Genomic DNA, 22,558 nt, shown 5'->3' with positions numbered 1-22,558 from the left:
ACACAACAAAGGGCAGAACCCTAACACCTTGGGGAGCAGGTTTACCAAAAACTAAGTTTTCCAAACCTGAAAATAGAGAAAACGGGGATACTTTCGTTTAACAAAGAGAGTTTCCCCAACCTGGTTGGGAGAAGGTTTTCTTCAGGAAACTCAGTGTCCTCTGTCTCCGTTCTCCTTACAGCCAATAATCCTGTTTTGTTCCCTGATTTAGTACGATTTTTGTCATAGTTTTGTGCATAATATATATATATATATATATATATATATATATATATATATATATATATATATATATATATATATATATATATATATATATATATATGTGTATATGTGTATTTATCTACATCTATATATAGATATTTATATATATGTACATCTATATATAGATATATATATACATATATACATTAGGTTTTAAAATCAAACATTGCATGTCCGTTTGACGAGAATCTTGTCAAAGAATGATCTGCATTTTTTCACAGGGAATTTAATATTTATTAGGAGATGATTCTACAACTCAGTGCAGGGTATGAGATTACTCGTTTTTGGCTTGCTTAACATAATATGCATTATAGTTTATATTCACCTGCTGCCAAAAGATTTCACCTAAGTAGATACATTGATTTACTACCATTCAAGAAACAATCCTGTAATGACGCAGCAACAATAGACTATGGCAAGCCAGCTTGATATGTACTAGTTTTGATGAATACGTATTCCTGGTATCTGAAAAAACATTTTTCTTTGTCTAAATGACCATTTCAAACAAAATGACATTCTTCACATTTAGAATAAACATTCTGGATGTCTGTAAATTAATTTCAGATCTCCATATTCCTGATATTACAGGATAGAATTTGCATTATGTTAACAATGATGGGGTGAAATAGGCACTTCCTGTTACCTGTTGTCATGCTGACTCGTGAATCGGTTCTCCACTGATAATGGCTTTTCATATTTGCTACGAGCGTGCTAAACTCTGAGTGGTTCTTCTTGGAGTTGATTGAACTAATTCATAGCAGCTGTTGTACAACCAAAAATTCAGAGTTCCTGAATTTAGGCTAGATCAATTTAGAGGATTTAAATCTGACTTTGTTAAACCTGCTTCATGAAACAGACCCCTGGGATTAGTCCTCAAAAAAAACAACAACAAAACATTAATTTATTTTGAGACACCGTTATCAGGAATGTAAATAATTTTAAGTAGAAACGTAAAACATTTGTCACTATTGTGCCTGACCAAAATTTCTTCACTTAACCCAATAAAATGCTTCTGAGATTTATTTTTTTTAACAAACAAAACCTAGAACTTACACTATTTCACAAGAATGGAAACAATGTGTTTTGCATTGCATACCATCTGTCCTTGTTTCCCCCTTTTTATGGGACATTACAAGGTTTGACTCCAACAATCATTTTTTAGGCTCATGAGACTAAAAGTCCTTCAAGTGTTAGAATGTTAATTTGCGTTTTCATTATAGCCGGGAAAACCTCATGGGCTACATGTGAAATGAGCAGAACCTCAAAGGGTTGGGATGTCACTTTTCAGGCTTTAAAGATTTGAGATTTTTTTATGCACTAAAGTCTGTGAGATTAGAAATGATAATAAGTCATATTTAATACATTTGCGTATCATTGAAAAGTTTAGTTATTTCAGTAACTAATTTCACCAGGTGAAATGCATTAAATGGGTTGGCTTTTTTCTTGTATTTATTTGCTCACAAAATAATCCAGATTGAAATCAGACCTATAAAATAATTTTTCATACAAGAATAGGGGCTTAATGAAAAGTATAGTTAGTGCCCACATCAATCCATTATTATTAAAAGGCACATTTAACCTAACTAGCAGGCCTCTTTAGAACCTATATTCCAATTAACTAAGTAAATTGGGGCTGTGAAGGTATAATTTAAAGAGTTTAAGATGTTTATGTGGTGTAGTGAAGCTTCTGCAGATTGGTCCAACCTTTGTTATGTGCCTCCAGCTGTGAGAGGGAATTAACTGCTACTTTGCAGAGAGAGCAGTAGAGAAGCTTCTTGGCTTTCTCCTCCTCTGACTCTCCTGAAGATTGGCTCGGTGCAGGGGAGGGGGTGTCAGGTAGAGCAGCTGCTGCTGGGTCTCCCGAAGAGCTACTGAGGGCTGCTGAAGAGGAGGGAGAGGATGTAAAAGGTGTGCCGACAGATGACTCTACATCTGCTGAGTTGATTGGAGTTGATGGGAGGTCGTTGGGGTTTAAGGGAGACTCCTTCAGGCTGGGACAAGACTGAGGATCATCTGTAGGCATCAGAAATATTTCTGGTCAGTAAATGAATACTTGAAAATCATTATTGGTTTAATTATAGTATAATGCAGTGAAAAAAATCAGGCAACGCTTTCAGCAGTTGTGCTTTTTCCCTGAGATCAAACAGGCTGCAGTAAGACTCGATCTGGATGTGCAAACAGACAGCCTGATCAACCCACTGTGACAGGATATGTTTACATGATGATACTTGTTTCCTGGAGTCATTGTCTAACCAAATATCTCTATGACAGTCGTGTATGTAAAAATGAAACAGAAAAAAAGCATCTGCTAACTATAAAATAAGTAAGAATTCAAGCTTTTTTCTTAAATCCAACTGACACAAAATCTCTTATTTTTGTTCTATTACTTTTTGTGATTATGAACAAGAGCTTTGGAGATTTTGGACCAGGTTGTTCGTACATGAAAACTCTCATCTGACGATGCTCACCCTGTTTGTTGGGGTTAGAATCAGGCATCAGGCTGGATGGTGGGATGCCTGGTGGGAGGGGTGAGGTTGGAGGCAGAGGCTGCTGTTTATCTCCGTCTTGTACACGTGATGTCTTAGATGTCTCGATGCCCTTCACCCTTCGAGCATGGCGATTCCCTTTATAATGGGCCTCTGCTTGACTCTGGACATAAAATAAAATAAACATGGCAAGATCACCTTAAATAAATATGATATGTTTGCTCCGTTTTTCTTTTTTTGACAATCATTTTGACATCATCAGATACTGGTATTAATGTATATCAAGTTTTTAAAAAGTTTTGGCTTCAAAAACAGCCAAATTTGAACATATGATGCTGTGGTTCAATTGACAGAAAAGGCTAATAATCTTTTCTCTTACAGACTGTAAATATTTTTTGATTACACTTAACACCTGCAATGGTTGTGGGAAAACTAAGGGGGTGTCCTCCATCACTCTATAGTCACAGTTTTAAGGCTTCGGCTGTATGCAGGTTTAGCTGTAAATGCATAATCTTTACATTAGCAGATCAGTCAGTTTCAAAGAAATATATCAGAAATGTATTTACAGAGAACTTTTTAACAGTCTGTGTAACACAAAGTGCTTTAGGACAAACACAGAAGCACCGGCGACAAACAATATACTGACAAAAATAACTAAATAGAGAAATTATATCAATAACAAAAGAAAATAATTGTTAGTCAATTGTAGAAAATAAGGAACAGTGGAAATGCAAAAGTTTAGGTTTTTCAGATATAGTGATGATTAAAGCATATTTCTATGAGAACAATAAAATAAATAAACCCCAGACAAAACAGAATGGATAAAAATGAAACAACACAAAAGTTAAAAAAATATTAAATATTCAAAATTATGAGTAGGAAATAATAAAACATAGGAAAATGTTATCAGACAAATGACTCACCAAGATTGCATACAGAGCAATATAGTAGTGGAATATAAACAGATCATGTTACAGTTGGTAAAGCTGAAAAAATATATAAAAACCTACAGGACACAACAAAAAAGGCAAGCAGCTGCTAAAACTAAGATGTTCTTTGGTTTTTTTTCTCCAAAAGCTTTAATTCCACATATCATAATTAATTAGCAGTTTAATGTATTATCACCAGACAATTAAAAAAATTAAAATGTTATCTTTGTCTGAGGCACTCATTTTAAATCTAATATAGAACAAATGAATAGAGACAATAATCCAATTTAAGAATCAAAACATGTCCTTAAAATTTATCAAATCCACAGGTAATTCAAGAAAGGGAATCAAAGTACCTGGTACCTTAAAAGTGCAATGCATTTAAAAAAACAAAAAACAAATCTGATCTGACCTAAATATAATCAGTATTTGGCTTGGATTTAGAGGGAGGTGATCAGAACATGCAACTGTGAACTCTTTCTGTCCACTGCAGGCACTGAATTTTCCCCCAGTTTGTTGGTCCCTCTGCTGAAGGAACAGCCTGAGCAAATGGTTTGCTGGTATGATGTGCTGATGAGGCTGTCAGAGAGGATTAGCCTCTGAATTTTTATGTCCTCCTCTGCCACCAAACCGCAGTGGGGAGTTGATGATGATTATTGAGTGTGGGATTATCTAAAATGGGTTTGCGAATGGCAGTTGGCTGTCATCTGCTGATGAAAAGGACATAGAACGAAACAGAAAAGAAAAGAAAGGGACACTAAAGAAGATTAGCTCAACACAGGTAAAAATATGAAAAGTTTATGGCGTCTAAATAGAAAATAAAAAATGAAGTGTCCTCTATTTCCTTTATTAGGGAAAGTTCCACTGTATAAGCTGCATTGAAGCCTGATTCACACAAGGGTAAAGCTATCAAAAACAAAGCATACTATAGATACTAAGATACTATACAATAAGGGCTAGTTTTGTAATGAAACTTGAAAATAACACCATGCATTAATTCTAAAAAGCATTGTCGTGTTAAAAGAAACCTGCAATCAAGTAAAGTATAAAAAAACCCCAATAATAATCACAAAATGTGAATGTATATTTGTGCATAAAAAAATCAACATCAGATTATTTACATATAACAGCTGAAATGTAAACAACCTATATATTTGTTTTGGCAGGAGTGGTTATAAAGTACTGTAGTTTTAAGAAGGATTTGTTTTGTCTTTCTTAATAAATGTTTGGAGGTTAAAATCTTTGTATTCTTAATTAGACTGACATTTTTAGAAAGGTCACTCTTTCTTTCAAATGATTTATTTTCTCCAATTGACAGAAAAGGATTAATTCAAATCACACAAAGACACACATGGATATGCACTACTTTACCCATGAATTTAGAATTTTGAGAAGATGATGTTTCTTGGTAAAATTACAGGTTGTTTTCCTCCACTGTAGTGATATAATTGTGCTCATGTGCTATGCATAATTATCTTTTGTTGCTGACAATTTTTTTAAAAAGTACCATGGTTCTTGCCTGCTGTGTCCTGGCATAATGCCATCCTAACAATGTTAACAGGGTAGACAGAATGCAAATGAATACGGGAAGCTTAATTTAATGTCCAATAAACTTTAAGTGGACTTTTGATTAAATCACAAAGTACCAATGTTTTGGCCAATGGTATAAAGCAGGGTTTACATTGTGTTAACTTAACTCTTATTAGATTAGTTTGTACTACTGCTGTCATGTGGCAGCAATAGTACAACCTCCACACCCTGACTACATGTATACATGTTTCTTATTATATCCATTACACAGCTATGGGATCCAAATAAAGCATGTCAAAGGTACATATTGGGGTTTTAAGGAAGAAGGACAAATGCGATGTGTCCAAGATACCTCTGAGGAAGTAGTCGGAGGTATTAACTGCCAGTGTTACTCATATAGCCTGTATCCTGATAGGCGATGACAGATATAGCTCTGCTAGTGTAACTCCACTCCTCCAGCTTCTGTTGCCTGTAGCCCTTATGAAGGCCTGCAGATTAACATGCAAATACAAAAATGGAAGAAATTCCCAATGTTATTTTATCCCTGCATTTATACTGCTGGAAGAAAACCCCAGGTCCCACTAATATCCACCAACGTACAATTATTGGGGTCAAATATGATCCTGACACTTATTAATTAGATTCAAGTTTCTTTAATCAGCTTACTGCTTTTTGAAATAAGAGAATCAAAACACCTTAGCAAGTTGAGCTTCTGCTCCCCTATATTTAAAAGAGTGGGGAACAGAATTTTCTCCCAATTTTCAGACCAAACATAATATGATGGTTCTTTACATTCAGACACAGCTATATATATATGGCTGTTGAAATCCCCAACAGTGTCACAAGCAAAGCACCCCCACACCATCAGACCTCCTCCTCCATGCTTCATAGTGGGAACCAGGCATGTAGAGTTCATCCATTCACCTTTTCTCCGTGGCACAAAGACACGATGATTGGAACCAAAGATCTTAAATCTGGACTCATCAGACCAAAGCACAGATTTCCACTGGTCTAATGTTAATTTGCTGTGTTCTTTAGCCCAAGCAAGTCTCTTCTGCTTGTTGTCTGTCCTTAGCAGCGGTTTCCTAGCAGCTATTTTACCATGAAGACCTGATTCACACAGTCTCCTCTCAAGAGATGTGTCAGCTGCTAGAACTCTGTGTGGCATTGACCTGGTCTCTAATCTGAGCTGCTTTTAACCTGCGATTTCTAAGGCTTGTGACTCGGGTGAACTTATCCTCCGCATCTGCTGGAGATAGACACCACCAGCCCTTGCAACCCCAGCTGGGATAAAGTGTGTTGGAAAATGGATTGATGGATACAAGTATTTTTCGAATCTAAAAATAGGGTCATTAAAATTAGCCTGTTAATGTAATACTGACAGATCAAAATCAAGCTAAATACGAGAATATAGCAGATTTCATTCTAACATTTAGTCAATTTTGACCCAAAAAAACCCCATGTAACAATAAAAATTATATCAGGATCTTTTACACAAGTTAACAGGAATTATCTGAATTATGCCCAAATTTCCCTGTGAGATATATACATATATAAAAGATATATAAACAGTGAACTTTTAATATTTGGTTGTCAGAAAGTAATGTAATTACATTTTGATTTATTCTCATAATTGCTGTCCTTATTTACAATGCCGATTGATTTTAAACATTAAACATTAACAACTGCAGTTCTTTTATAGCATACTGAGCTGAATTGCCTGTGAAGTGTCACAGCAGAGTCGCACAAAGCAAAATTTAAACGACTGAGGAAAAAGAAAAGGGATTTAAGGAAAAAAGGAGTGAGCAAATGTTCCTAAAATCCCTTTTGTATCCTAAGCAGGATGTTCTTTGATGTTTTATCTATGAAACGACAAAGGAGCAGAAAGCAGATAGAGGAGACTGAAGAGCCAAATCTACTGTGCTAAAGTCGAGCAGCAGCGACAGGAAGAGGGGGTAGAGAGAAGCATGAGATCAGGAGACATGGAGATGGAACACAATGAGAAAAAACTGAAAAAAAAAAGTTAAATTAAAATTGATGAGGGAAATTAAAATGTTATATAGCAGACAGGGAGTCATGGTAGCCTGAGAGGACCAAGAGGAGAAGGCAAGGGATGAGAGAGGTGGCACAGCAGCAGTCACTCTGGCTAATGCAGCACACTGTGACGTCAACCTTGCAGCAGAGCTGAGCTCAACACTAGCAGGCTAATCTGTCCTCTGTGGCCTGCAATAAATTGCAGTATTATAATTACAACACATGTGGGTAAAACACCTGCCTCTCAATAGCTGCTCTTCAGCAACTGACCTCTTTCACTTTGCAGCTAATTATAACCAATACCACCAGCTTCTGCTAGACATCTACGCACAAATGTTTTTGATTAATACACACTGAAGAGAATAAAAAAACAGTTTTACAACTATAATTTTTAACTTCCGATAACCATTCATCATTCACTGATAATCCCACTTTATGATTACCCATTTCCTGCACATCTTACCATCAGAATATGTCTTAGAGGTTATAGGATTTGGTCTGAATTACCTGTTTCATTAAGACCCATATCTTTCTATGTACTCAGCAGCTAAAAATTTTTTTTTTAATCTGCTAATGAACCTCCCTCGTATATGTATATTTTAGTTCTTTTATGTCTCAAATTCTTACATTGTCTTTTTTATTGTTATTTTTATAAAACATTTTCTTATTAGCAACCTTGTTTCCTTTGTTTTTTTAGTTATTGCTTATATCTCCCTGTCCATTTTGCTCAGTTTTTTTGTTAGTTAAATGTTAATACTGTCCACACTTTTGCTCCTTTTTATTGTTTCACTCATTCCATGTTCATTTATCAACTAGCAAAAAGTGTTCTTGCTTCAGCTATTAATAGGGGTGGAACACATGTACAGGCCAATCAGCTTTGTTTCTTCCTTGCACCATTGTCTGATATGATGTGTGGGCTAAGAACATGAATAAATAAATAAACACAAATATTTACTTATATGTTTATTTATAAGTAATACATAAAATGTTATGATAAGAAAAAGACAAACAATTACAAGGTAGCAAAGAACACATGTAAAGGTTCCTCGGGAGTGAAGATGAGTTTTATTCCCAAACTTTGGCACTGATGTGTTTCACACTGGTGACAGAAGACAGAAAAAGGTAATTGGTTTTCTGAGCACAGGAGCTTAAAGACCTAACAAACCAAAGCACCGGGGATTTAAAAATGCTCGGCAGTGAGTTCAGGGTACTGTTACTGAATTCTTGCCTAATAAGATAATTAAAGAACTATTTGTGGTGAACCCTGTGTATGTATTTGTGTGCTTTCATTAATTCTTTGTGAAAGTTGTGGTTTAAAGATTTTTTAGCTACAGTCACTGAAAATTACAGTCATCAAAATATGGCTAACGTGTTGCTATGGTAAATGTTAGAATGCCAATATGAAAAAGTGGGCTAAAATTTTACTCTTTCCTTACAAAGCAACGTGGACACTTTTTTAACTAAGAAAATATGATACAGTATTTGGCCATAAGTATCAAATAGCCAGACGATGTTCTGATAAAAAGTAAACTGCTTACCTGCTATTAAACTGTTGCAAACCCCAGCAACAGTGAGTAAGCCAAGAACTGCACTGAAAGCAGAGCATCTGTTCATTATTTAAGAATGTCCACAGTCCTTTAGGCTCTCAGTTACTCAGGTTACAGTGGAAGAAGGTGATGAGTTGCAGTAGAGCGGATGATTCTTGCAGCTTTACAAAATCCGGGTGAACCAACAGGTGCTCTGGCAAAACACTTCATAGACAGCCATTGAGAGCAGAGAACCCATCCTCAAGGATCAGTTTTTTACATGAGTGCTAAGTGAACTCAAAGGTGTTGAGAATGTAAATATAAACATGCTGGAGTAAATAAAAATCCTCTGCTGTCAAGTACATCACACTTGTAAATCATTTGAGAGCACACAGGTCTGCAAAGAGGGAGTTAAACTTAATGGCCACTTAAAGAGAGGGCTGGACTGAACCTTACATATTTTAAATGCCTATCCATGTCCTTTACATACATCAATCTCTTAAAGCCATGGTCCTCTAGTGATATGTTTTGGTGTAAAACCTTTAGATAAAAAAAAACATAACAGCCAGTTTCCACCAGATTGTCCTGTTGCAAGCATGGGGTTCATTGGGGTGTTTGTGTGTCATGACGTCCTCCCTGTGTTCCTGTGCTTGTCTAGCCCTTTACAGATTCTTACCAGCCTCCAACTCCACTCATGACTTTGACTGTCTTTGCCTGTTGTTTGCATCTAATACGCACTCTAGCATATAGTGTGTTAAGTAGATTAAGACATATCTGCACTCTTGAACATAAATATAGGCATTCCTCATGGCTCTAAACCTGGCCCTTTGTTGTTTACCTTTGCACTGCTCAGGTTGTGGTTGTCAGCTCTGTGCAGATGATGTGTTTATTTATGTAACTGCTAAGTCACCGGAGCAGGCTGCAGTTGTACTCTCTACCAACCAGTATGTCTGACATCCAACAGTGCTTCATCCAAAAGGCATTATTTTTAAATCTCTCAATAACAGTCTTAATGTGCTTCTCCATCAAAAGAGCTTAGAGTGAAACAGAGATTTAATATTGAATTAAAAAATGAAGAAATGTTTCCAGTCACATAATTTAAATAAGTTAAATTATTTAAAAAAATGTAACTAAAATTAAATTTAAAAGCATATAAAGAATAATAATCTCAACTACTTCAAGCTACATACCAAACGAAGCAGCACCGCTTGTTGCGGCTACTCAGAGTAGTCTTAGGAGGAGGTTTTTCGGCTCACAAAACAAAAAGCACTCGTGGAGAATTTTCTTGTTTCAAAATAAGGGTGTTTTCTTTACTAATAAAAAATAACAGAAATATTCTCAGAGTTGACTTACAAAAATTCTAATATAAAGCTAAGTGATGTGTGTGAAAAAACTGTTGCACTCCTCACTCCTTCAAACAAACAATCAGATCCACCTCATCAGCTGCTTCTACTTGTTAATCGCAGCAGGAGGCGGACTGACAAGGAGGAGGGTCAAAGCAAAACCAATAGAATATACATGCATGCTATGGTGTTTTCTCATATATCATACTGCATGACAGCATGGGAACAACCTGTTCCTACTGCAACTAAACACATGGACTTATCATACGACCGAGCAACAACATTATGGATAAAAAGCCAATATGGTATCACCACTCTAACACCTTTGAGAAGTATAAAAATAATGAATTTTGATAGTTTAGTAATCCTTGTCTCCTTAAACTAATTCACAAATGAATTAATCATTCACCACATGAACAACTGAGAATATTTGTTAGGGGAAAAGCAGCATCAGGTTTACCAAAGCTCCTCAAACCATGACTGTAAGCTGCAGGACAAACCTATGAGAAATTGCCTTTGTTAGGTTTATTCAATGATGATTATAAAATGAATGTATGTACATATAAGCGTTGAAGCAAGGAGATGCTCCACTCTGTCTTGTGATTCAGTCAGGAGACCACCCTGCCTTGTGATTCAGGTGGTGGAGCCTCACGTCTTATGAACTGATCAATTGTTCTGTCAGAACAAAACTGTTTTGCAACCATGTGTTATGTTCTGTTAATAAAAGATGGCTGCAGGAGGGGAGTCAAAAAAAGAGCTGGAAGTTAGTTTGGGCTCTTTCCGCTCCTGCAGAAGCTGTTGTTGAAAATCCCTTACTGTGTATTCAGTCCTTCTTTTACAAACCTACATCTTTGAACCTAACAGCCTTCTCAGTTAATTCTCTACTTAATAATAATAATAATTATAATCAATATGACTATATGATCTGGTTTAATTGTAAAGTTCCTTAAGATGGCATGCGTTGTGACTTGGCGCTATATAAATAAACTGAAACTGAAGGTCTGAAACCCGTTAACAACTGACATCAAGACAGTAGTTGATTTTAAAATCTCCACTACCAGTTAAAAACTGGATACCAAAGCTGTACTTATTTTTAAATATTATAAGTAAGCATTGTGTATGAGATGCATATTTTACAATTTGATGTTTTTATTCTTCTAATTTGAAGAAGTATATTTTGTAAATTCTATCTAATATAAAAGTGCAACTGAGCACAGGAGCTGAAAATTTGCTTTAGCTGCAAACATTATATGCAGCACTTCAGTGACTTGCTTTATCATCATGTTTGTTTGCACTGTATTTGCTTTTAGGGCCATCAGTTTGTTCAACTTATCAGCAGCACATTTCCAGTTCGCTCACATTCACATTTTTTAATAAACCTTTTAAGGTGTAACACCATGTTATGCTGAATTAATGGGTTCTCTGTTTGACTTAACTGGTTAGGAAACAATTTTCTTATAAACCTCTACTGTATGACATTTTTAAAAATTATATCTAAATGAAAAACCCAAATAAGTTACTGTAGTTAAAATTTCTGCTGCCTTTACCTTTAAATATATAAACCTTAAACACTGCTACAGTGTGTAATAATTACAGGCATATAAAGTCAGAAATTTAATATATTATACATAACTATGTTATTTATCATCACCTATGAGCTCAGCCTTTTAACCATAATATTTGCGTTGCCTTAGAATTCGTTATTTATAATTACATAGGAGCGGGTCTCGCAGCCATGGAGGCTGACATCTTTGCGCTACGGCAAGCGCAGAGGCAACAAACTAGCGATTGCGAGATCTCCCATGACGCTCAAAAATAACTACGGCAAGTTGAGAGAGATTAACTGAGACGGTACTGAACAGTAGATGGCAGTATTATGCCTGAGAAGCGTTTAGTCTGCCTGAAACCAAAGAAGAAGAAGAAGCAGGTATACTGCGCCTCAGTAACAAGAAAGGTGAACAAGGCGGCAGGCGTGAGTGACTTTGCAAACTGTTTGGCACTGTGTGGCCAAACATCAGACGAATGGAGGATCATGCCTACTCTGTATCACAACGAAAAGCGGCGGACACCGAACCCCCGTCATCTAAGAAGCGGAAACACGACGAGAATAAACGCAAGCGTGACAAGAAACGGCAAAAAACACGGATCAACATTGGCACGGCATTTACACGATGGAAGTCACTGATGGAGGAAAAAGGTTTTCAAAGTGACGCTCAAGTTGCCAGTTTTCTCTTGGACAGGTAATTAATCCTACACACACAATTGCCTAATATCACTGCAGTTTTTGGAGTACAGGATGCTCAGACCTGTCTAAAACAATAACATGCTGCGTGATGATGCTGTTACTCTCCAGTATACTTATTCAGCAACGTCCCTGACGTTTCACAGGTAATGATTCAGTAATTTTCTGTAAAATAATTTTCTGGATATATACCTCGGTTACTTCTCTCCGGCTCCTTTGGAGATCTTCAAGCCTTTCCTCCTCTGCTCTCACCCCGCTGGCTCCCCTCTCTCGCCTGGCCCTAGCTGCACGGCCTCCCTGCCTTCGCCCTCGTCCTCTCCCTCTCCCTCGCGTTGTAACCCCCGTGCCACCAAAATGACTTGGACTCTGTAAACGGGGGATATATATTCTTCCAGCGAACACAATCTCGCTGTTAAACTAATGACTACAATTACTTCGTCTGTTTATATCACCATGCAAAGCAGCTCACCAAAACGTCACAACGATGTAGAAAAAATAACGGGTATATTTATTATCTTAAGTCTACATGAAATCTATACCCTACACAGACTAATGAAATACTATCTGTAAAATTATCTATGTAAACAAACCTCATCACTTGAGAGGGTAGGTGATGTGGACGTCGTAGAAGAAATTTTGTCCCGTAACGCTCGCCGTACTGTTGGGGGGGAGAAGCGGTGGGGGGGAGATGTTCATGTTGCTGCGGTCTGTAGTCTGACCGCTAGATGTCGCTGAAAATTACACACTGTAGCTTTAAGTAGACATGCTTTGTTAGTCAACACATTTATGACCAAAACAAGTTTTTATTAATGTAATGAAAAGCAGTTTAGAACTTTTTACTTTCCGTTTTTACATGTGATCGCTAACATCGCTCCAATTAGGAACCCGACAGCAAACTCAGCTCATGTCACTCATTTTAACCAGCGGTTTTTGGAACTTTGCAATATGAGTTGTTTGCTTTTGCTCTTCAGTTAACACTGCTGTCTCCTTAATGGGGACACACAAATAATTCATCTAATGTTTCATGTCTTCAGGCCTCTTCAGTTTCATACTCTCTGCCCCATGTTAGCAAAGCCTCTGCCTGTCAAATGTGAAAGGCAGGGAACATGCTTGATCAGCACCGGGGTGACTGAGCGGACAAGCTGTGGCTCTTACCCCTGCTGCTAACCAAGGCTCATAAATCTACAGTCCATCGAAAGCAATTCATATTCAAAGATCTGCAAATAAACTTTTTCCTGACATGAAGTGCAACCTGATCGGATAAACTATGGATACATTACCAATTCATTTTTTTACCTGTCTTGATATATAAAGTTTTTACACTCAACGTAAATAAAAAATACAATCTGATAACACTGGTCAGTCAAAGAAAAAGTTCCACGAGACACAGCAGTGTAAGTTAAGGAAGCAGGAATTTCTACCCGTATACCTGCCCTGTCACAACAACCTAAAATTAGAGCTGAGAAAGACTTTCCATTTCTCAGCTGTGCTGTCAGTCAACGATCTAGAGAATCTACTCTTTAGGTCAAGATTCAAATCAGCAAAGCTCTAGTGCAGCAGAGCTTTGAAAAAAGGTCTACATGAAAGCCAACATTTTTATGGCATTCCTTATACGCCACCTGTGGGTCAATTCACAAATATTCTCTTTGTAGCTCCCCTTTTAAAAAATGTCTTCCCATGGCTTATGCACCTTGGATCATCCTCTGCACATTGTCAGAAGAGTACACAAGGGATGTGTTACATCTAGAAAAGAGATCATCAAACGGTTTTGACATCTTAACTATCCATATTTTTATATTGTTGTTTCATATGGGAAAATTCTTCTTAAATGAATTTTAAATTAAAGGTATAGTGGAATGATGTGCTTTTTCTGAGTGGATCATCAAAATAAGTGCTCCTCCTAATTGTCAATCATTCTGGTGATATGTTTACATAAGGCCGTCCTATGTGCTCGTCCCCATTTTCACTTACTGGTGGTGAGTCTAACATTGTGGTAAATTGCAAATCTTCTTTTGGAAAGTAAGCTTGTATGATCAATGCAAACAGCAACTTTTAAACAGAGTTTGCCCGAGGAGAAATGCACTCTTGCATGCTCTTGCACACGTTTAATAGGCATTTCCTCTCAAGAGCGGGTACAGGGTTATGTGCTTTTTTTTTTTAAGTGAGAGGGCGGGTCTTTTTTAAAAATGCAAAAATCCTCAACTGTACCTTTAAGCTTTTACCTCAAGGTTTCACAATTTACCACATCACTCTAGAGCAGGCATCCCCAACCTTGGTCCTTGAGGCCCGCGGTCCTGCAGGTTTTAGAGGTTTCCCTGCTTTAGCACAGCTGATTATAATGATTGCAGTAGACCAAAAGCCTGTTAATTAGCTTTCAATTAAAATCAGTTGTGCTGGAGCAAGGAAACCTCTAAAACCTGCAGGACAGCGGGCCTTAAGGACCGAAGTTGGGGATTCCTGCTCTAGAGGACAAACAAACATGTGGAAGACAGTGTTTAGGTCAGATAAAACCAAAATTAGGCTTTGTGGGCTAAACACAAAATATCATCTATATTACACAGTATCATGTATTCATGAGGTAGAACGTTGTGGTGGCAGCATCATAAATTATTTTATTTATATTGTTTATTAGTTTTTTCAGTTTTGTGAAGCTTGCATAAATATCTGCTACCAAGGTGTTCTCTTGTCAGTATATTAAAAAAACATGATCACACAGTAAGGGCTACAACAAACCGGGTTAGATCAAAGAATAATGTGCCAACACTGTATCAAGTACATGTGATGTGGCAAGTCTTAAAAAATTAGAAGACCCTCCCCATCCATAAGCAACAGCTCAGTCCACGTTTTAGGAGCCAATTCAGCAGGCACACTGCTTCTTTTAGAATTATAAAATGTCTTTTTAACAGGCAAAAATGTTCTTGTTAGCCAACCTGAGAGCATGCAAACCTAAGTAAAGATGAGCCAGCGAGATCATTCAGAGACTTGAAAACAAAAAATAGATTTTAAAAGGTTTTGTTCAAGGAAATCTGAGTACAACTACATGTTGTTCTATTTATTCCAGATTATACTGCCAAAAAATAAATGTTTTTTTATTATCTTTCAACTTTTAGGCAGTTTTCTGTTTTGGTCTGTCAGAAAAAAAGTCCTTGTAAAATTCACCAAAGGTTTGGGTCTTATTGTGATGATTGTAGTTGAAAAAAAAAAAAAAAAAAGTCTGCATAGTTTTGTGATTGTCTGTGAGCAGCTAAAGCTATCATACCTCTGAATTGAAGCGTATTTGACAAACGTTGCAGGAGATAATTGGCCTCTTTGTCTTCACAATAGGTGGTCCGAAGGTGTGGGTCATCACGGCCTTCTGGACAGGGTCCATCTGATGAGAGAGAAACCAGAAATCTCATGAAAGAAACTCGGCAAAAGAAATGTGTGCCTTCTGATAAACTATATAAAAGTTTGGCTGAATGAGAATAGATGAGAGTGACATGGGAAGCAGTGGACGAGGAGGATAGCTGGGAGATGCTTAAAAGTGTGAGAACTGAAAGTGGATATGTCGCCTCAGTTGCAGGGTTCATGGTTCTTGGATGAAATTTAATTCCTTTAACTAATATTAAGGACAGAAAGTGCCAATTATAGATCCCTATATCAAATAGTTCTTGGTTATATTTCCAAAAAAGGTTACGTCCAGACATTTTGAATTGAGAAATCTGTTTGGATCGGAAGCAAAGCGTCTTAAAACTTGGAAAACATAGTCCATTGTTTTTTTTTTTTGTTTGTTTTTTTTTGGAATTACTATGACCTGCAAATGACCTGCATATGACTGCATATCTTCACTGCATAGTTGGTAATATTTAGTTCTTATATTTATTAATTCACTTTACCAGTCATAAAGAAATTGTTCCGTGAAATATAATTAAACAACATTGAAAATAGAGTATAGCCTTGACATTGGGTTTAGAATAAATATACAGTTAGAAAAGAATAAATGAATAAAAATAAACAAGTCAACAGTGGTTTGAAAAGAAGAAGAAAATGATAAAGTAAAGACATGCACATTTTATTTTCATTTTCTATATTATAAACATTGAACTAAAACTACAAATTAGATCTTCTAAGTCAGTCATTTCCATATCAAGCACATACATGGGGCCTATAGTTTTAATTTAAGGGTGTTTTCCTACCATTCTTTTTTAGGCAGTTACAGTTGACTTGTTTGGGCTCCCTGGCCTGTTTGTGGGGTTTAGAAAACCACAGAGCTGGGTGTTGCCTTGGTTAAACAGCCAAGAGTACACTGTGGTTTTACTCAGCCTTCCATCTCCAGTTCAACTGAAAGCATGTTGCTATATAAGATCTTTAACACCACGAAGCTTCAGAAAGCCACAGGAACTCTTGAACACATTTAGGGACCTGCATTTTTTTTTTTAGAATGATGCTAACCTTTGCTCAATGCTTAAAGCGTTTTCTGATAGGAGCTAAGTATAATGGTTATTGCCACCATTGCTGGTATCAAACAGAGGGGAAAGGACACATAAGTGTTTTAAAAAAAACAGTAGTTGATAGAGCTGGTAGTCTCACCAGATTATGGAGTATTTTTCATGCTAAAGCATGTAACAAACCTAGATGTGTTTGGCTCTGCGCCAAAACTTTGGGAGCAACGACACCTTCAGTCCATTGAAAAAATGGACTGAAAGCATCCCAAAATCTTTAAGGGATGTTTTTGAAAGTTCAATAAAAGTAGCATAGTAGTAGTAGTAATTATAAAATAGATAGAAAATGGTGGATCTTTTCTAAATATTTTGTGACAAACAATTGTTATGATTTGCATTCCATTCCTTCATGATAATAATTTCTAAATATTGGCTCATAAGCCTATTTTTTGCTAAATAACTTAAGCTCAGCCGGACTGAATGGTAAATATCTGTAAAGAGCAATTTTTACTGTAGATTCACAGTTAGATTTAAGTCTGGGCTTTGACTGGGTCACTCAAATATGTTCTATAGAACATGCTTAGTATCACTGTCTTACTGAAAGGTGAAACTTTTCACATATTTTGCTGCAAATTAAAATTTATCCTTCATCCTGTCAGTAACACTGACTGGGCTTTTCTCTACCTGCTGAAATACGAGTTCCTCACAACCTGATGCTGCCACCACTCTTTTTCATGGTGGGCATGATGCAATTATACTGGTGTGTATTTTTAGTTACCATCTTGCAGTTAGTTTTTTCCATGTAGGCTAAAGACTTATGATTTGCTCCCTTCTATATTGAGTGATAATGCTGCAGCATTTATGTTTTCATCCATGTTTATCAAGTGAAGACTGCTTAAAATACATTCTGTTTCTGTATTTTGTCAGCGATCTGATTGATTTTTCTAGTGTTGCATCTCTTTTCTGCATTTCTTTGGCCACCTGTTCTCATCAGGATCTCCATCTGTTCATCTATCCCCACTGTTACGACCTCATTAACTTATTTTATCTACTCCCTGTCTCCTCTTTCAGTCCCTAATACACTGGAGCTTTTGTTGCACCTGCACTATACAATGTTCTCTTTCTTTTGTATCCCTAGGAGTTTTGCCATATATAATGTTTCATTTCTTTGTAATTACTTTAATCACTAAGCCTTAATTGTTATAAATTCAAAATTTTATATCTAAAACTGATACTACTGTTTCGTTACCTTAGACATTTAGTCATCCCCAGTCTGCATTTTAGGTGATCGAAACTTTCACCTTTTTTCTCTACTCCCCTCTTTGTCCTAGAACCCAGTTCAGAATAATTTGGTTTTTAAGAATGCATCAAACGGAAATCAGTCTGCTTTTTTGAAACTATACTACACCAATAGTTACAGAAAAGTTCTTAAACAGGGCCTTACTGTATTAAAAGAAGTTATAGAATCAATGCTTAAACACATTAGCAGCAATCAAAGGATATGTTAGCAACCCCTACATACACAACTCAAACAGCTGCTTTCAAAGAGAAATGCACTGGAATTGAAGGATGTATTATCTTTTAGGTCCTTTAAAAAAAGATCTATTGTTTTATACTCTTCAAAAATATCATTAAAGTGGTTTTAGTACAAAAAGGTAAATGGAAATGCCCTTTTTATGTTCAATTTATTTCAGTTTATTAACATAGCGCCAATTCACACATGTCATCTTTAGGCACTTTATAGGGAATGTTTAACATGATTATATGTCAGACTGGTTCAAAGTTCAAAGTCAATCCAAGGAAAAAACAGCTGTTTGACTCTTCAGCAATCCCTGACACCAAGCATGCTTGTAGTGACAGTGGAGAGAAAAACTCCTGTGTAACAGGAAGAAACCTCCAGCAGAACCAGGCTCAGTGTGAGAGGCCATCTGCTGTGGCTGACTGGGGTTATAGGAGAAAGAAGCACACATACAGAAAGAAGCTGGGATACAAAAAGTAGCTGTCATCCAGCTCCACAGGCGGCCCCGTCCAGGAAACACACTGCCAGGCAGATCAGCTCTGAGCCAGCTCCCATGTCAGAGGATGAAGAGAGCACATCCTGCCAGTCACAGTCAGAGAAACAGGACTACACTGAAAAACAGCTCCAACATCTATTAACAAGGATGTTGATGGCAGCAGTAACCAGCATTTTATGACAAAAGATTAACAAATCCCAAAGAGGCTGTTTTTATTGTTGAATCGTTATTATGATGTGTGACTAAACTATATAAAGAATGTTTTGAACTACAGATTGTCCATCATGAATCCATAAAAACAGTGATAGCCATTGCACCAACTGAACACCAAGTAACTTTTTTTCACTTTTTGTGGCTCCAGTGCCAACGTCACCCTCTGTTAAATCTTAAAAATGCATTTCTATGGCGTAAACTTGAAATAAGAGACTGCTCTCATCATCTTGAGGTTAAGATACTTATTCTTGGAGAATGAAATTGGTAATCCCTTTAAAAGAACATTAAAATGTTCAGGTTCTCTCTGTATAAAAGGTAAAATATAGTGTTAAGTTATACTGACCTGTTACCTAATGTCAGCCAAAGGTTATCTTTAACATTGAAGCAAACTAAATAGGATGGTACTTTATCAGAGATCATGATCAAGTGTCCCAACAGGGATACCGGTCAATGGAACTGACAATTAGATTATGTTAGATTCAACTTTGTTATCATTGCACCTATCACAAATACAAGCAAAGGAATGCAGATCACATCCAACCAGAGATGTTCAGGCAGTGATGGATAATATGTACACATTTAAATGCAGAGAAGCAGCATTAATCTATTTACAAATGTGTTTATAGAATTGTTTTCTGAATTATTTTTAAATTTACAAAACATGGTGCATGGTGCTTACAGAAGTGTAAACATTACAATAAGATATGCAATACAAAAAATAAATGTGCTTTAGTTTGACATTATACATATATAAATCATATTTTATATAAATATTTCTTTAAACAAAGGTCTGCAAACATAATCAATGTTATTGAGAGTTATTGTTTTTATCAGTTTGTACTTTACAACCTTATTTTATTTCCTGCACCCTCTAAAGTTAAAACTCTCAGTGGTTATTCCATTTACATACATGGATGAGGCCATCCGTTTTAAACTTACAACAAAATTTTAGAAATGCGTTAATCTTTCCTTTGCAAAAACAGAGTAGTTTGAATTAAGATGCTTCGCCGTATAAGATAGGACTGAATGTTTGTAGATGAATGAATCATGAAGCTTTGCATGCAGATGAGAACACTGGCACCGTGTTTATGCATCCTGGCTTGTGACCAGTCTGACCTCCACACGAAACCCAATCTTGAACTGAGAAGGAGCCACAGGAAAATGCTGACTATGGAGAACTTGGGCTGTGCCTCTTATTCAATTGATTAGCTGTAGCTCATTTTATTGCTGCAAACCGCTTGGCTGTGAGTCTTTTCAATTATGGTAGCACTGAATAAACAAACAGCTGTCATGCCATCATTTTAGATGATGAAATGCACCATAATACCAGAAGGGCTTCATTATCCCAGTGGGAAAAAATGTATGTTGGTATAAATAAAACAAACACAACAATGGACATAGCAGTGAAACCTGCTACCATCCTGATGTTTGCTCTCAAGTGAAGAAAACAGACAAAATGGGACTGTCTGTGTTCTTTTTTTAACCTAAGTGCAGAGGGACAAAGGAATGTTTCAAGCAATAACTGTCTTTCAGGGGAACATTTTACTGTCGGGAAGTATCACTCTGAAATAACCACATGGGTAGGAATTAATATCTTTTACACCTGTCTAATTATGGCTGATAGAAAATAGACATTTGTCTCTGAAAGACAAATTAACCAGCACAGGTAAGCTAACACACTTCTGGGCAAGTCTTTCAATTATAACCGTTGGATCCCAGATATTTTTTTTCCTGCTAAGTTGTTGATAACTTGAGTGTATCAATATTTCTGTCCTTTATTGTTGCTGTCTTAGTTTCACATATTTATATGGTTTTTGTGGTTTTGCTCAAATTTAATGAAGTTGGCTATTATTAATTGAGTTGATTAATAGATTAGAAATTAGTAAAAAAATCAGCTGGTTTTGTATGTTATTCTGCCAAAGTGGTTCACAGCCTATGAAGCAGATTGGACTACTGTACTTTGTTTCACTTATAGTTATAAATTTGTCTGAAGGAAAATTATATGTGGAGCTCATCAAAGTTCAATTCGCAGGCATCTGTAGTTCAATATCTTTTTGTTCAGATTATGAACAACATATCTTAACATGTATTAATTAAACTATGTATTATAATACTAATGGATTAGCAATTGTTTTATGTTCTATAAATGCAAAATCAGAGATCGTAGGTTATTTTTTTCAGAAAAACGAAAAAAATATGTCTTTACAACAATGTATTTTCTTTATGGATATACATAAACACAGTGATAACTGCTGTTTGCCAGGACTTTTGATGTTTCTATCACACTGAATCACAGGTATGCATACTGAGGCTAGTTTATTTTTGTGATTAAAATATAAAATCTAGAGAATAAAATTCCAGCCTGCATGTACCATGTGTTAAAATTGGGATGTGGCATCATTCCCACATCCAAACCCTGACTTCCAAAACAGTTCCTGTTAAGCTTGCTTGCTACTACAGTATGTTTTTTCTCATAGTAGCTTTGCCTCCTCTGTTCCTCTTTGGCTGTGACATCATCCTGGAGAGAAATATCAGGCCAGCTGCTTTGATCAACACCTATGTTTATAGATGTTCGAGATTGGCCTATTTTTCAGTGTAGTCCTGTTTCTCTGACTGTGACTGGCTGGTTGTGCTCTCTTCATCCTCTGACATGGGAGCTGGCCTTGGAGCTCGTCTTCCTGGCTGTGTGTTTCCTGGATGCGGCCGCCTTCTACAGCTGCTTTTTGTATCTCTGCTTCTGTCTCCTTGAACCCCAGTCGGCCTCAGCAGATGGCTGCTCACACTGAGCCTGGTTCTGCTGGAGGTTTCTCCCTGTTAAAAGGGAATGTTACCTCTCCACTGTTGCTACAAGCATGCTTAGTGTCGGGGATTGCATTCGAGTCAATGGTTCAATTGGTTTTCCTTAGATAGAAACTGCAAAGTGCCTTGAGATTACATGTGTTGTGAATTTGCGCTATATTAATAAACTGAATTGTACTGAATTAAGCTTTACCACATGTCCTGATTTATGTGGGACAGTCCAACATTTTTCACTTCTGTCCTGCCGTCTCACAAATTAAAACAAAGTCCCACATTTGACTGGTTCAGTTTACAAATATATAAAAAAAAATATGAAGGAAGCAGAGCTGTGCCTTTGCTCCATCTCATTACCATGTGGTCAGGAGTTGGTCTTAAAATAGAAAAAGTTAAGGATTTTTAATGAAAATATTATAGAAACTACGATACATAAAACAAGATGTAGCCACACCAAAGACTGGAGCACTCTATAACTCGGTGAGGCTAGTAACAGGTGATTCTCAGAGAGCTTTTTGTAAAGTTTGCTGAAGTCATTTTTGAATTAGATATGAAAAGAGACCATTGAAAAGGAACATTGTAAAGTGAGTCCAAAGAGCAACACACAACTGACAAAGCTGTGTCTGTCTCTCATCAGCATCCTAGTTGTCCCATATTTGTTTGTTTTTTTTACTGGCCACCCTTTGTTGCACTGTACGCAAAATGAGCTAGGAAGTCTCCCCACTTTACAAAAGAAAGGAAAACAAAAAAAAATTCTGCATT

At 36.6% G+C, this 22,558-nt stretch overlaps 1 protein-coding gene across 4 annotated transcripts in view; it reads right to left on the bottom strand.

Annotated features, from left to right (window-relative positions):
- Positions 1-22,558, bottom strand: part of LOC119776656 (zinc finger protein 385A-like) — a 63,701-nt gene that overhangs the window by 4,511 nt on the left and 36,632 nt on the right. For all 4 annotated transcript variants that reach the window (XM_038275205.1, XM_038275206.1, XM_038275207.1 and 1 more), the window contains 3 exons: positions 15,614-15,724; positions 2,733-2,913; positions 1,969-2,277 (listed from right to left, as the gene is read on the bottom strand). In XM_038275205.1, coding sequence (XP_038131133.1) covers positions 1,969-2,277; positions 2,733-2,913; positions 15,614-15,724 — 601 coding nt within the window. The remainder of the gene's footprint in view (positions 1-1,968; positions 2,278-2,732; positions 2,914-15,613; positions 15,725-22,558) is intronic.

The sequence above is a fragment of the Cyprinodon tularosa genome, unplaced genomic scaffold (genome assembly GCF_016077235.1).
Source record: "Cyprinodon tularosa strain WSP-4 unplaced genomic scaffold, ASM1607723v1 ctg95, whole genome shotgun sequence".
Taxonomy (NCBI): domain Eukaryota; kingdom Metazoa; phylum Chordata; class Actinopteri; order Cyprinodontiformes; family Cyprinodontidae; genus Cyprinodon; species Cyprinodon tularosa.
The sequence above is the reverse complement of the archived record's forward strand: the minus strand, read 5'-3'. Positions and strand labels throughout refer to the sequence as shown.